General features: G+C 44.6%; 1 protein-coding gene and 1 pseudogene across 2 annotated transcripts; both read right to left on the bottom strand.

Annotated features, from left to right (window-relative positions):
• Positions 1–10,619, bottom strand: colgalt1b (collagen beta(1-O)galactosyltransferase 1b; the record flags this gene model as incomplete). The annotated part of the gene is made up of 12 exons (XM_079160264.1): positions 1–1,222; positions 1,341–1,547; positions 2,120–2,247; positions 2,568–2,700; positions 3,100–3,206; positions 3,299–3,375; positions 3,796–3,915; positions 4,031–4,235; positions 5,523–5,657; positions 7,032–7,149; positions 7,254–7,364; positions 10,402–10,619. 12 exons carry the CDS (start codon positions 10,617–10,619, stop codon positions 952–954), a joined length of 1,830 nt encoding a protein of 609 aa, XP_079016390.1. The 3' UTR covers positions 1–951.
• An 815-nt stretch (positions 10,620–11,434) lies between these two features.
• Positions 11,435–15,779, bottom strand: LOC306696529 (protein Niban 1-like; annotated as a pseudogene). Its single transcript has 12 exons — positions 15,669–15,779; positions 15,449–15,575; positions 15,200–15,257; positions 14,906–15,067; positions 14,680–14,795; positions 13,780–13,935; positions 13,505–13,696; positions 12,525–12,689; positions 12,313–12,419; positions 12,114–12,212; positions 11,918–12,029; positions 11,435–11,727 (listed from the first exon to the last, which is right to left on the bottom strand). The product of its transcript is annotated as a protein Niban 1-like (transcript).
• Between the last annotated feature and the right edge of the window lie 380 nt (positions 15,780–16,159).

Here is a 16,159-nt window from a genome sequence, read left to right on the forward strand (position 1 = left end):
AACTAAACATGGAAAGTTACAAAAAAAATCTATATTCATTTGTTTTTCTGATCTGATCAACAAACAAAATGCTAAAAAATGCTGCACGTTGGGGTTAAAACTGAGTGGAAAACACTGAAACACTAAACCAACACATAGCTGTTACCAAAGTGTAAAAAGGTTTGACATGAAATGAAAGACAACACAGATACATTCATGAGTGAAACACATGTAACGTTATTAAAGTAACAACCGTATAAAACTTACTTCAATAGCACACTGGTTAAACTAAAGAGCACGATGTGAAGAGCATCAAGAAGAGAAGAAGAAGAAGATGACAGAGCAGTGGTTCCCGACTCTTTGGTCGTACTCATCACAGCCAGTCGACATATACAGCTGGTGATTAGGGGTTACAGGTGGACAAACAGCCAAACAGGTTGGGAACCACTGAGTATAAAACTCGATAGAAAGCCTTCACATGTAATCAGGAGATGTGAGGTTGTGCTGGCCAGTTGAAATCTGACTAGAAGTCATTTAGAGACGTGTTAGAGTTAGGCTAAATACAGCATCTTCTTCCAATTCATATTTTTATATGTCATTCCCTCTGGGGGACTTTATATATAATGTGGTTTGGGATACGTCTGAGCAAAATATTATTTAAAACATGGAACTGATATTGGACCAGGCTGTGGTCATGGGATGAGCGTTGGATGCAATAAATAAAACAAAAGCTGCTCGCTCACTCTTCAAGACTTAACTCTACATCTACACCTCATCTCTGAAGAGAAAGATTAAGAGTGGAGAGAGAAGAAACAAAGCATTAGTCACCAACCCTGTGTCCATCTACTCTGTTATATTCTCTCCATCTTTTCCAACCCCCCCCACTATCACAGCTTTGTCCTAACTCCCTCGTCCTTATCTGGGTTTGCCAGAGTTCTCTCTGTCTCTCCTCCTCACGTCCTCTCTTCTTCATCACAGCTCGTCCCGTGCGCTCCAGTTCTCCAGTTCAGACTGCAGCACGTCAGAGTTCTGGGCCTCGAAGCTCAGCTCCCCCTGCTCCTGAGTTTTCCTCGACTTGGCTCGGTCCCAGTCGGTGTTGACGGTCTCGTTGTCCCAGACCACCGAGGTTTCCGTGTCACTGATGTAGCCCCGGTCGCCGGTGTAATGGGTTGGATACACCAGAAGCGGCTCGGCAGAAAACGCACGCAGGTCCCGAATCTCAAAGTGGTCCATGTACTCTGAACTGAGGAGTGAGAGGAGCGGGGACGTGATTAGACTAACAAGAGCGCCACAGGACAGAATCGAAAAGACAGATGAGCGGGACGGATAGATGATGAGAGGGACGGATGGGTTGTACTCACACTGGATGTTTGTCGTACATGACGGGGAGGAACTCATCGACAGGAAGCAACTTGTTCAGAGGTTCGGCCCGGAGGAGCTTCTGGGCTCCTTGTAAAGACAGCAGGTAGCCTAGTGTCCAGTAGGAGTAGTCCGCCTCCACGATATTGTGGATGTTTGGTACAGACTTCTCTTGGTGGTCCACCTGCATCCGCTTCCGCCCAATGTAACTGTATTTAGAGTTCAAGATAAGATGGACAGTAAATATCATAAGCACTAGAGTAACACAGGCATCTAAAACAGACTGACATTTAAACACATTGATGCAGTCAGTCGATGAGCAAAGCACTGCACCATAGCTGTTGAATTTATCCAAAATCTACTTAAAATTCAAAACTGATTAGATTCAAGCATATTGTAACGTATTTTGTATAATCTTTAGACTCCAGCTTTCTAACAGCGGTTAATGTTAATTCTAAGCTCAGCAAATTAGATGTTTCTGATCAAAAAACTCTTGCTTGACCTTAAACTTTTTATGAAAAAAAACCAACCTGGGAGACTGTCATGTCCATACACACCTAGTCACTATGCAGAAAATGAATGGTACTCTCACTTTGTGTAAATAACGCCTCCTCGTTAGCTTATCTATGACAGTGATCAGTCTAATGTGAAAATGCTGCAGCATCTCAGTAATTCCCACAAGTGCTTTCAGCATGTGATCATGTGTGACAGATGGACGGATTGCGCTGAAGGGGGGGAGATAATCCTGTCTGTTTACAACGCGGTGTTTTACATCACTCACATGAGATCCCAGTCCAGCTTGTGTGTCGTCACCTCCTGCAGCAGCGTCTGGAGACGTCGCCTGAAGAACACCTCAAAGCGGAGGTCGTCCTCGATGACCAGGGAGGTCTGCAGACCGCGATCTGCTATCTGTTATTGTGATGGAAAAGGGCCAAATGTTCAATCTACAGTGAGTACATTTGATTTTCTGATATGTCGTTGGACTAAACTGTGGACATGAAGACATATAACCAACGACAGGTTTCCTTTTGCTAAACAGAAACTTGCTGCAAAACCTTATTCCGCGAAAGGCAGGCGTTTTATTTATTGAAACATAAATAAAACGAGCTCATTACTCTCACCAAGCTGCCACTTCTCACACAAACTGAGATACTGTGTTGTTCAGTAGTAAACGTTATCTACCGTGCACAGGTAGACCCAGAGGCCTGAGGCCTGCCCGAGCGTCTCACCTCCTTCCAGATGTTGTAATGAGAGAGGAAACAACCCAGTTCACCCTTGGTGAGGGGCCGACCGTGATAAGGGTCTTTGTAACCCGGCAGCATCTTAATCCTCATCGACTCTACATCAGTCTTGTTCAGAGCTCTGAAGGGGAAAGAGAAGGCAAAAACAACGAGGTTAGAGATGGAAACAACTAATCATATGGATCTGATGTGTGTGTGTGTGTGTGTGTGTGTGTGTGTGAGAATGGGAAGCAAACATAACATAAGGCATGCATGTCTTACGAGCTGTTTTTCTATTCATTCTCACCATTTTAAATGAAGAACTGTTAACTACTGACTGGAGAGCCAACACAGGAATCAGAGCTATATTTTACTCACAGATGAGCTGAAACTACGAGTCTAATTGACAGCATACACCCACTACTTTTCACCTGGTTGTTAGTCTCAGCTCAGCCTCCCTACATCAATCTACACGGCATGTTGCAGAGGCACAAATCAGGAAGACACAGGCAGTGGGGGAGGAGGGAGATGAGAAACGTACTTGCCATCCACAGCAGCAACAACCTTACAGCTGAGCTCCTGCTCATACAGAGTTCTTAGCATTCGCTCGCGACGGTCAGATCTCCGCACCAGATTTATCATAAACACCTGGGTGCACACAAATGCAAAACCTCACACACATGCTTAGGTTATTGTGTGTGTGTGTGTATCCATGTGTGTATGCGATTTGGTGTGTGTACCTCATCAAAGCCCATCTTGTTAGGCTGCTTGGGAGGGAGAGACAGGAAGCTGGAGGGCTCCAATGGAGGATTTTTCACTTTCAGAAAAAGGAAAATGGGGGGGGGGGGGGGGGTGTTAGAAAGAGAATGTGAAATGTGCTGGGACAGGAGGTTCCCAAAATGTGGATCCGCACAACAAACCATTTATTTGCATTGACTAGAACTCAGCAAGATGTTTAAGTATAAAGATGACTCTTTAATTATCATTATTGGTTTTCAAATTGTAGTTTTCACGGCAACGCAAACAGCAATGCTGCACAGAGACCATGCACATTCTAATAAAAATAAAATCAGGGTAACAGAAGATCAGTACATTTGCAACCAACAAACCTCCATAGTATAAAGACGTGACCAGGTGTAATCACAGCCTAGTCTGTGTAAGTGCTTCACCACTAAAGCTGTGAAACACAAAGAAATCATTCTGGTCTTTGTGAGCGCTCTCTGACCTCTCGACTCACCCATGATCTCAAGCTGAGTATGCACGAAGCTCTCCGCCTCATCCTGCAGGGTACCGTGGGAACGCATTGGCACTGGGAAATACCCATAAGTCTCTTTGTTGCACACGTACATCTGCACATCTGAGAAGATAAAAGCAGAAAAACAACAACACTTGCTTACAAACACAAAGCATAGCAAGAAAGATATTAAGCAGCCCTCCAGATGACAAGCCCATCTCTGTTGCCTTTGTCTCACCTGACATGCGAGCCGAGTAGGCAAAGACGATGACGTCGTCCAGGGCCCAGCTGTACTCTGGGTGTGGTGGATAAAACGCCAGCTGACGGGAGGCCTCTTTCTGTAGGTCCACTAGATAGGTGGAGTGGACCATCGGTACGGCGAAACAGCCACGATGCTCCTGCTTACGGATAGGCATGTAGGCCGGTGTACGTTTGTAGTAACCCTGTAGTGAGTGCACACAAACACTGTACGCTCACACGCAGCTCTGTTGTGTCCAACTCTTTTCCTTTAGGGAAGAAGACGAATCTGAAACTGCATACTTTACTACCAAATTACTAAAAAGAACATTTGTTTTAATTGAGAGAAATAAAAGAATAAGTGAATGACACTGAGTAATGCTGACAAATAGGAAGAGACAATGACATTAGCCTCTAGGCTGCTTCAGACCCATTAACTGTCGTTAAAGGAAATGAGAGGCCGACTCTTGATGAGTTGGTTTATTCTGTGCTGGAGGATAGACAATGTCCATATGTCTACTCCGATTTGAAAAGAAGCAAAGATGAGTACTTAAAGGCATCCTGTCTCAACAGATCGCAGACAGAACTGTATCCGAGACATAAAAGCCCGATACATCAGATGTGCAAGTTTGTTGCACGTTGGCATAACTGTACCGACACCAGTGTGTCTGCAAAACATCCCGCTGCTGATTAATCTTCATTAAAATACAAGGCATACATCAATAAAAGACACAGTGGCGTATGGTTTGGTAATATCTAGTGAAGCCCGCAGTAACAAACTGAGAAGGTGGAGCACATTAAACATAATGAGCTGTGTGGGCTGTATGTGCACCAGTCCTATAATAAGCTTTATTACAAGCTAAATCCTATTATATCAGAGCAGAAAAGTTTCATTTACCTGTGAAACCAATCATTTACTTTAATTTACTAATTATATTCAGCAGAACATTCAGTTCCGGCCCAGTAATCTGAGATGAAACACTGGAATATAATAAGAAAACTTCTCTCTCGCCTTCAAATTGACTCATAGAAAGTGTGACTTATTTGCACAAATTTGATTTCCTCGTGCATAGGAAAAAATAATGAAGTGTTAAATTCCCACTAGATCATATGTATGTGCTAAGAAGGTGGCAGGAGCTCTATTATTCAGCAGGACTGCATTAAAAGGGACATTTTATTCACCATCAGTAACCCACAGAGAAGCAGACTTTATCTTCTTCATCACCATGATGATGATGATGGAGAGTAATCTTGACAGTCTGTTGGTCCAGTTTGTGTGTTGAGAGTGAACGACGATGCTGGTGGAAACTTTGCCATGCGTTGTGAATATGGGAATATGAATGAAGAAAAAGCTGTCCGACGGTAACATGCTGTTCATAATTCCAAGCCCATGCAGAATATTGGTATAATAGTATCTGATTATGTCCATTTCTAAATCTGATTTCTAATGTCACCATAGTGTTTCTAAACATTCTCACTGTAGCAGAGTATACCTGTGAAGTCATGCCGCACCAGAAGTTAGAGTACGCAGCTCTGGACTCCAGCATTGGCGCTACAATGGTCTTGTTCTCACTCATCAGTTTCCACAACGTGTCCGTGTTGGTGAGCAGGTTGTCACAGTCGGCCACCTGCAGACGGAGGAGAAGGGCACAGTATCGACAAGAAATCACACACAAGCGTGAACATGCGAGCACACGGGGCTAAATGTCCCCCGCTGTCACTGAATGATTGATCGGGCCACAGCAACATGGCTCGATCACAGAGGACTGTGAGCATAATCAGATCCTTCCTCACCCGTCTTATCCCACAGCCCAGGATTTAAAACAAGCCTGGGCGACTGGCTGCTCTGACATTTGCAGGGGGATGTTCTGCACTCTGGTTTAAAGCAGAGTTCATTCTTGAACTGAGATTATAAACTGTACTTTTTGATTGTCTTTTACTTTGACCGCTAATCAGTGGGGCTGATATATTAGCTGGTATTAGCCAATCCCACATAAATCAGCATTGGCCTACATGTCGGATAATAAATAAAAAGAAATATTTCTTCGGTAGTTTAGAAGCAGCGTCACTATTACACATCTTGGTCATAGTTCTTTAATCACCAAAATTGAAGAAATCCTTACGAAATGTTGTCAAAGAAAGAAAAAGATATCAGCCATATATGATCAGCTTTTTTAAACTCTCAAATATTTCGGTATCAGCCATAAAACTCAATATTTTATATATACTGTATATTTTTTACATTTGACATCATGGCTGTGGAAAAACTCACAGCTGACTGAGAGACAGGCGGGGTTAAAATCATATTGAGACAGCTGACTCAGTTCAAATGAACATCAAAGTTCAATGGAAAATGTAAATATACTCTATACAGTATTTACCAGCTATTTCTGAGGCTTGAAGGCTTGAGGAAAACATTTTGACAATCTCTAAATCAGTGCTTATGTTGTATTAAAATGATTGTAACAATAGCAACAATACTTAGGCTTCATTCGACATTAACAGTTAACTCTAAAAAATGTAAATCTAATCACGGGTTTAACTGCCTACAAACAAATTGTTTGAACTGCACCCCTCTCCTTCACATTGTGGCATTCACTGCCTCCATCTTCTCCATTACTTTATTACATCAGCGCAGCTCATTATGCAGTAGGTTGCATTATTCATAACACAAAGAAGCACTTGCATGTCACAGAGATAATCTCTGGGAGATTAGATTTAAAGACTAAGTAGGAATTAAGACATTATAAATAAGAAAGTGCATTAGTGAGTAGTCAATGAAAATGTCTAAAAGGTGGCTTAAGTCATAGGTCATAATGTTGTCTCCTTAATGCAGTTCCTTTTCTTTTCTATGTAAAAGATTGAGCTCAGCGTTCTCATCCACATTCTTTACTTATACCGTGGCGCCGCGGGATGCCTATGCACACATCTCACCCAGTGACCTCACAGAGAGTGCCGAATAAGAGGAGGCTCGTGGAGCTGTTGAGCGGATGATGACATACCAGCAGGTAGTCGGCCCAGATCTCACGGGCGGTCTCCAGCGCTGCCTGACGCAGCTTCATTACGCGTTCATATCGGAGATTATTCCAGTGCTTAGGCCCCGTCTCGTCTTCAAAGGCACTGAGACATGCACAGAAAAAAAACCCATTAAGTAAAGTACGTGTCTCACACACACACACACACACACACACACACACACACACACACACACACACACACAGTACCTGGGTTCATCTTGAGGTCTCCACTCCACATAGTGATAGTCATTCTCCACCTTGATAAGCCAGTCTCTCAGGATGGCTGTGGTGTTGTCTATGTTGTGATCTGTCGCCACCCTGTGGGAGAGAGAGGGGGGATGGGGGGGTGGGATGGGGGGGTGGGGTGGTGTGGGACAGACAGACAGACAGGCTTTTGTTAGGGCTGGTGATAGGCTGAAGCTGTATTCGTCCAGATACTGACCGTATCAAGTCTTGCCTGCTCCTCATAAAAACTGCTTCCTCACCACTGTCGTTAAAATTCAGCGATTCCGCCTTTATTCGGTTGCATCGGGCCACTGGCTGCAATCCCTGTGCACGATAATGCCTTATTCATAAATATCTGACAGCGGTTATTATGCTGTCACTCAAACGGCACTCTCACTACAGGGGCTCTATTGTGTTCTCGATCTCCATTCGTTTATTGCAGCGAGCTAAAGCCTCTGAATGAAAAAAAAGCTTCCACTTACAGTAAGAAGCGATGTGTAGTTACACGCTCATGGCACCTGAAAGATCCCAATCCGTTGCATGCATTGAGGTATGCAGGTTTTAAATAAGGTATTTGTATCTCATTGGTACTGAGCAATAGTTCCATCGAAGGTTTTGGAATCTGTGTTCCTATCGGTGTTACGATTGCTCCTCCAGAATGTGTGTGTCTGATCCAATGAAATGTCTCCTGATAGAGCACATGTATCTGGTAATATAGATTAAATAACAAGAAATAATAAATAGTCAGCTGTAGGCAGTATTGACAAACTTACATTTTTGAAATTATTCTGAAATAAGCCTGAAACGTTTACTCATTTAATTCATTAGTAGATTGACTTCATGAATAGAATAAAACAACAGTTTGCAATTGATAGTTAAATAATTAATCAGTCAAATGTGTATAAACATTGTAATTGTAAAGTCAGTAGTTTTAGGTTGTTCTGACAAAACAAGCTTATTTGTCCATACCACCTTGGTTGCGATGGGCATGTTTCACGTCCCTCTGATATTTTGCAGACTAAAAACATATTTAAGATACCACCTCCCAGATGACATAATATCGATTCATCACCCATCTGTACTTTGGTCCTGTGAGGGTCTTGTTGTCATTAGAGCAGAGCTGCACATGACTGTAATGTCAGACGTGGTGGACAAAGAAGAGCACAGACAGACAATAGGGGCTGATAAAAGAGGAGCGGCAGCATTCGTCTGCCGTCTGTGTTATCACAACAAATCTCAGTGTGTGTCAGGGAGGGGGCGGCGAAACGGACAAAGCCGGAGAGAGGGAAAGAATGTGGAAATATGAGAGAAATGGATTTACTCCCAGCACCATCATGGAGTGAGTGACAGTCGGCGTGCTGCAAGTGTTAGTTTCCCGTCTGTCCGTGGTGTTTTTAACACAGCAGTGCCGTCCCAGCACCCACATGTGACCGGCTCACCAATCCATCTTCTTCTTCTTCTTCTTCTTCTTCTTCTTCTTCCCCCACCTCTCCAGTCTCTACCTTTCCCTCTCTGATTGCTGCGAAGTCTTGAATGAGCAGAAGGTAGAGCAGCGAATACAAAAAATGATTTATTCAGTATGTGCTTGCATGCCAGCAATAGAACCATGCCTGAAGGATAAGAGAGAGAGCGAGAGAGAGCTGAGAAAGAGGTAGACGGATACAAATGGAAGGTTTACGGAATGATAACGTCCATCCTGCATGGCCCTGCAGAAAACACACACACACACACACACACACACACATGTCATTAGGCTACATGTGTGTGTGTGCGTATGCTGCCGCTTGCCAAATACTCCATCTTAACCTGTCAGGCTGATAACTGCAGGTATCGACAGGTGGCCAGCCAGCAGCTCGGTTTAAGTCTTTCATGCCGCTTTTTCCAAAATCTCTTCACATCTATTCTTCCACTGAGGGAGGCAAGAGATGTGTTGCAGATCAAAGCAACCACGCAGAAGACTGAGCTCCGGCTGCCACATGGGCATATAGTTAGACGCAGGCACCGAGGCTGTATTTGCTGGCTGGGATACAAGGGGAAGCGGGGGGGGGGCTCCAAGCTGGTTTGTTCAAACAGACACACAGACACTTGAATCCCTCATTCTAGCTCCAACTGAAAAAGTTCACTGCAACATTTACTCTCAGAAGAGGCACCCTGTTTGGATCACATGTTAAATTCACTCCTGAGTGAACGGTGTTTAGTTTGAATCCAAGCACAGCCACATTAGACACAACTCTGCTCCAGGCTATTGCTCTTGCCTGCCTTTGTCAGGTCACTGGGTTTCCATGAAATATAACCTGTCAGGTCTGTATGCTGATGAAAAGATTACTCTTCATCTTTAATGATGATATATCTAAAAACAGATCTATTGGCACGGGATCAAAACGACAAGAGGAAGTGAGCCATGCTGGAGACCAGAATGATCTGGAAGGCCCGTGTGAGATAACGACAACCTGACTGAGGCTGAGGAAGGGAAATCCATGTTCATAGAAATCTTGAACAATATTTTGGTGGCTCGGGTGCCAATTATAATTTTATTTTTTCACAACTACTGATTTTGTTCTAGTCGAGTCTGCAAAACGAAGATGTGGAAAAGAGAAGAGGGAGGGGAAAGAAAAATGGGAGGGTGGGGTAGAGTAGAGGGGGGGGGGGGGGGGGGGGGGCGATGAGAGAGACGATCTGGGACTGAATGGAACTTTTTCCACAGGCGCGAGTCCGCTGCTGCAACCCGCCCTCTGTGCTCCGCTGCACGGGGGAAAGTCTCCACAACACCCCCGGGCGCGGGTGTGAGGCCACGCGCTGCTCTGACTGTTACTTATTGCACCGCTGATTTGATTTGTAAAGTGTTTGGTGAGATAAAACGCTCGTGCGTTAGTTGATAATAACACAGCGGCCCCACCTGGCCAACACGCACAAGGGCACGCGCATAAGGCAGGCAGAGCTTTCCTCTTTAATGCGTCTAACAGGGCTTGACGTGTCTCTGCTGTGCCTTGTGTGAGCTCACACGGACGTTGAATAACACTTTTGTCGCACTTTACTGCCTGTTCTATTCTCTTAAAAAACACTTTTCAAAGTTTTGACATGTTATAGCTGAGACATTACGTTTATAACGGTTTGCAGCGGTGACACTCACCACAGCGCAATGCGGTCCTTCGGGTAGTTGAGGCGCTCGATGGCTCCGAGGAACAGCGGCAGAGAGTGCGCCGAGTTGCGGCACACCAGCGCGACGACAACCCGGGGAGCGAGGAGCGGAGACTCGGGGCTCCAGCGCTCCTCGGGGAAATATCCCCGGCTCGGGCCCGGCAGGAGGACGAACAGCAGGGCAGGCAGCAGAGAGGTGACCCGGGGCATGGCAGGGGAGATAAACTCGCAGGAGACGCGGCGGACAGAGAAGGATACGGAGGATGTGGAAGCTGAGGGTCCCGCTGTTGTGTTATGCCGACAGCGGCGACATGGCGGAGGAGCAGGCGGAATTAAAGGGCATGTCTGGACCGGTTGAAGGGGAACTTGGTGTTCTCAAAATAAAGTCGTTGATGCACATTTCTGTGCCTCGTGTAGATTGTTAAAATGTATCGTATCAGGGAGTTCCTGCCAGTTTTGGTTTAAAATGAATCGTATTTCATATAAATAACTTGGTGTATCGTTTGAGGCCAAAGAGACTGTTGGGCATCCCTCTGGAATATGATGTCCTCCCCTTTAAGAACAGATCCAGCTGTAGGACAGATAGAAAGCAACATGGGCGTGTCCGTGCGTTCAATATCCTGCAGGCCTGTCTCATCGGCAAGCAAAGTATATTGCAAGAAGAAAAGCAGAAATGCATGTAAAAATAAACAAAAGTCTTAGGTTGGGAGTCACTGCTTTGCAGCATCATCGATGTTTGATACACAATTCACTCACAATACATATACTGTACATGTATCAAAGCTGTGCATGTGATTGTGTACAGACAACTTTGCTTATTCCACATGAGCCAAAAGTAATTCATTTGTAGTTTAATAAATGATATATTTTAGGGTTAAAATGCTTGTCGATTAGGCGAAACCAATTTCACTATATGACTGTCAATTTGTTACCTTTCTATTGACGTTTTGTCGTGAAAAATGCAAATGGCCATACATATACAGAAGACACCAAACTTCACTATGGTGCATAGTTGCACAGACCCTTCATGGCTCAGTGAGATGGATGTATTTTCCTGCATCAAGCGAAGAGGGCGTGTGGTTTTCAAAGGTTTCTGCGTTGGCCAAAGTGTCATCTTGGTCAGACACGGTGCTGCTTGGGGTGAGGGTTTCAGATCCTGAGGTGGAGCCTTCAGAGGTTTGGCAGAAAGTCTGCTGGCAGTCAGCGGGAGGCTGCAGCTCGTGGATCACTGGCTCAGAGAAACTAGAGCTGGCGCTGCAGGGGTTGCTGGGACTGACAGGGAGAGGCATGAACTGCTGTGGCAGGGAGCACCTCATCCCTGCAGGAAATGAAACTATTCTTGAATAACAAAAGCAAACAACTGGTGCAAATAAAAAGGCCCATAGTTACAGCACGGATGAGTTCTGCTTTTCAAACAGGGCTGAACATTTAGCGCTTAGTCTTGTCACTTATTTTCTATTGTTTTGATCCAACCTGTAACCAAAACAATCCGTCATCACACACTGTACCTGACTGGATGTAAGAGGTCAGGTTGTCTCTCAGGATGGAGTGGAAGATGGTGTCGGGATGGATGAAGAGGGCTTGTTCTGAGTTCACCATGTTATAGTAGTGAGACAGATCCTACAATCGAGGGGAGTTAGATTGAAATGAGGACCAAAATGAAAAAGATGAACATACATAGAGATACTGTATAAAGAATCGTACCTGCTCACCCACTCTGCGTGTGAATGCTGGCAGTGTTACCTGCAGGACCGCTTCCAGAGTTAAGTGAGATCGAAGAGCCAACAGTTCTGTATCCAGGTGCTGTATTCGTTTGCATTGTGAGACATAGCCAGACTGATGTGGACTGAGTGACATGAATATAAGAAGTGTGTGTTTTTCCCGAGCCCACCCTGCTACACACCTTGACCACCTTCTTTTTGATCCTGCACAGCACCGCCGTGAGTCAAAAGAGAAACATGGATATCGAGAGAGCAACCTCCAGAACATCACAGCACACATATCAACCACCTGGAAGAGAAAGAAGAAGAGCGGAGGGATGAGACAGACAGCATGGTACGTTTTTTCTAAGAACACTATTCACTACCTTACACACAAACATGTTTGTTAAATGACTTTGTAGAGAGCGTTCTGAGCTTTGAGGGCCAAAGGCCTCCAGGTTCCTCCGTGGACTCCCCATGTCTCCTGGAGCCACGCTCGCCCCTCTGAGCTCAACTCCAGCCTGCCGAGGCACCGCCACATCCTGGCATCGTCTGGTCCGAGGCCAGTCAGAGTCAGCACCTACGAGAAAGAAAAAATATATATCTTCAGAAAGCATTCAATTGAATTCTTCAGCACAATCTGTGAATGAGTTGCCTGTTTTATCAGTTCACTTTGAAGTGTGGCTCTATGTACAAGTATGTATTTTTTGCAAAAATGCTCAATAGATCATCCACACAGGTTTAACGATCCACATTTATTTCTAAGAATTAATAATATTTTAGAAAGAAACATGGCATGAGCTTCCACAGATCACATGCCTCAGGCCTCACAATATATCTTCCCCTCACATTCCATCACATAGTTACACAATAGCATAGCTGCCAGCCAAATGAATAAGTGGTCTAAAGAAACTATAAAAACACCTCTCCTGTCGCCTGAGGGAAGTGTTATTTAAAGATCATCTGTCTCTTGTTACTGTGAGCAAGACATAAAAAAAACTCTTCCGCTACGACCGTTGAGTCCAGATCAGTGACTCGCTCAAAATGAAGGAAAGCTATCTGTGACATCTGATCACAGATTACGACCTCATTGCCTCAGTGTGAACACGTGTTGACGGCAGTTCAACCAATGAGTGATTCACATTATTTTATTTTAAGATTTCAAGAGGCCTGAACAGCTGGAAGTATCAAGAATCAAGTATTTAAAAAGCAAGAATGAGACTATTTTTTTCCTTCTTTTTCTTAAATCATCTTTGGACCCCTCATATTTTAATTAGGGCCCACACATGGGTCCTGATGTCCGGGTAACTGGTTTAGAATATTTCTTTGCAGAGCAACATCAAAACTAGCGTCTTAAAAACAGGGGGGGTTAGAAAGGCTTAAGACCCAACGCACCTCTTTTTTGATATCTTTCACTGCTTTGCTTTCTGATCCCAGGTCTATGATGTTATCGCATGTCTACAGGAAGTATTGCCAGGTAGAGGCAAATCCATCAAAGGTGGGTGCGGCCACTTCCTGCAGAGTACGGTCGAGCCTTGGGATGATGGCGTGTAGGAGAGACTGTAACAATCGGCTCACACATGTCCTCTCAGGTGAGAAGCAGTAACAAGGATCAAGACGCTGAACACGGTCTCATTTTACATCCTCTGACTTCACAGAGACAAAAGCACACCTGTGATCGTGTGAGCGATGTGGTCCTGCAGCAGACTGGCCTGTCGCAGTACTGCAGAGATCTGTTCTTCCAGATCACAACGATAGAGTGACAACTCCTCCCCCATGGCAGCTTTCACCTGATGCTTTGCTGTCCTGTAGACCTCAGACAGAAACTGACAGGCATGTAAAATATACATAAATGTGTTATGTGTATGCTTAAACCTTGATGTGTTGGACGTATATTATTTGTCCTTTTCACTCACTTTGATCCAGGCTGTCCTCCTCCTCCTCCTATGACGCACAATGATCCTGGGAAATACTCGTTCCTTGAGGTACGGCATCACTTCTTCCATCACTATGCTTACCAACTCCCGAAGGGCAAAGAGAGAGAGACAGAAGGAGAAGTGGAAAGATGAAAGATGGGAGGTTTTAGAAAGGCAACATGGCTCACATGATAGAAAAATAAGGTAGAAAACAACAATACAACTCAGGGCTGTCCTTCGCCAAAGAAATTCTTAGTACTCTAACACTCATTTTGTCGACTTAAAAGTTTAGTTGATTTAATCAAGAGATCTGTAAAACCAAGTTTCTCCACAAAGAATCACACAAGAGCACCACTTTAAATATTGTGTTTACCAGAGATGTGCTCATACGTTTCTTAAAAATGAGTCATTCAGCATGGAAAAAACACAAAACAATGACTGATCAACTAAAGAGATCTCAGACTGAGACCAAAACGACTGGTTAGTCGACTAAAAGGGGGCAGCCCTTATACATTAAAACAGGACATCATACAACACAAATAGGTGAAAATATCAAATCATAAAACATTAAAGGCAAACGAGAAGTAGCATGGTTTGAAATGGACAGAGGAATGAGAGAAGGAGGATTTATCATCTTGTCTGAAGATGGCTCACCTCTTCCTCATCGCCCACTGGATGAACCTCTGTTTGAAAGTTTCCTCTGAGCTGTTTCAAAGAAGACACAGCATCTAAGAAGGCCCTGGACTCCGGTGAATCTTCACACCAGAGTACTAACAGACCAGACATAATCAAGGGAACGGAGGGTAAAAGAACGACTTGAAAAGAAGGCATTGAAGCAGGCAGAAACTTCGTCTTGCTCATCAGTGATATAGAAGTGCACCAGAGCTCTGATGTTGTGTTGCAGCTCGTAGTATGTTGGACCGCCGTGTCTGTTCGTGGCGTGAACCGGTGGCCAGACACACCGGGGCACTGCACGGGTGCTGCATGAAGACAGGAAATGCCGTGGGGCAATCCCAACACGGCAGTTCACCAGCTGATTTACCTTAAGCCTGTATGCACACACAAGCACAGACGGGATGAGACATTCAGGTGTGTTTGTTTGAATTAAGTAGAACATTGTATACATACTGCATTTAGACAGTATATCTAGTAATCTAGTAGTCTAAAAGCATACCTTTGATGTGCCGGCACATGTCATCCACTAACTCACGATGTCTTGCACCCCCAACCACCTTCAAAAACCTGCAGCATTCAAAGTCACAATCAACCACCCACCCACACACACACACACACACACACACACACACACACACACACACACACACACACACACACACACACACACAGACACACAATGTTCAGATCAGGCTGCAGAGGCAGATGTAGGTCAGGGAGCAGGTGGCTCCTGGATTTCTGTCTGTACCTGTTTGGAATCACGGCTCTCGACTGTGAAGCTGCTGGTGACCCGTAGGTGGCGATGTGTCCAGATCTCCTCCACCGTATTGAGGCAAAGTACCCTCCAACACAATCCCAGCATGTGCAACAACATCCTGGAGCACAGAGTCCAAGCGTGTTTTAAAAAGCTACTGTTCATCTCTGAAAATGTACAGAGATGGATATAAAGTATTTTGGGATTTTCTCACAGGATGCTGAATCAGCGGGCGAGGTTCGGTGGGCTCCACGTGTTTGTTCCTCATGTGGGCCAGAAGGTTTGAGCAGAGGTGTCGTCGATAGAGAGGCGCCAAAGTCTTCATGGTGTCAGCAGTGTGCGCTGTTGGTAGATTCCAGCAATTTAGTACCAGAATGCAGTTTGGGGGCGAAACATTAAAGGAAAATTCCATAATACATGATTGGAGAAATTATGCTTCCACACAGCCAGCTTGCCACCAAATTGAACCACTTCAGGAGATGTTGGTGTCAGACATCACTCTCCCCCACATCTGTCAACCTTCTGTATGTACTGTATAGGTGACAGTTCACACACAGAGTTGATGTGGACGACTAAGCAACAGGTATCAGGTATTAGCTTGCAGATTGAATCTGTGTACGTGTCTGCATGCACTTATGGGTGTTTAGTAAATAGCAGCATTCTCTGCAATTGAGCATGAATGACAAAGGACAGAAAGAGTGAGGT

This window comes from Pholis gunnellus, assembly GCF_910591455.1.
Source record: "Pholis gunnellus genome assembly, chromosome: 5".
Taxonomy (NCBI): Eukaryota; Metazoa; Chordata; class Actinopteri; order Perciformes; family Pholidae; genus Pholis; species Pholis gunnellus.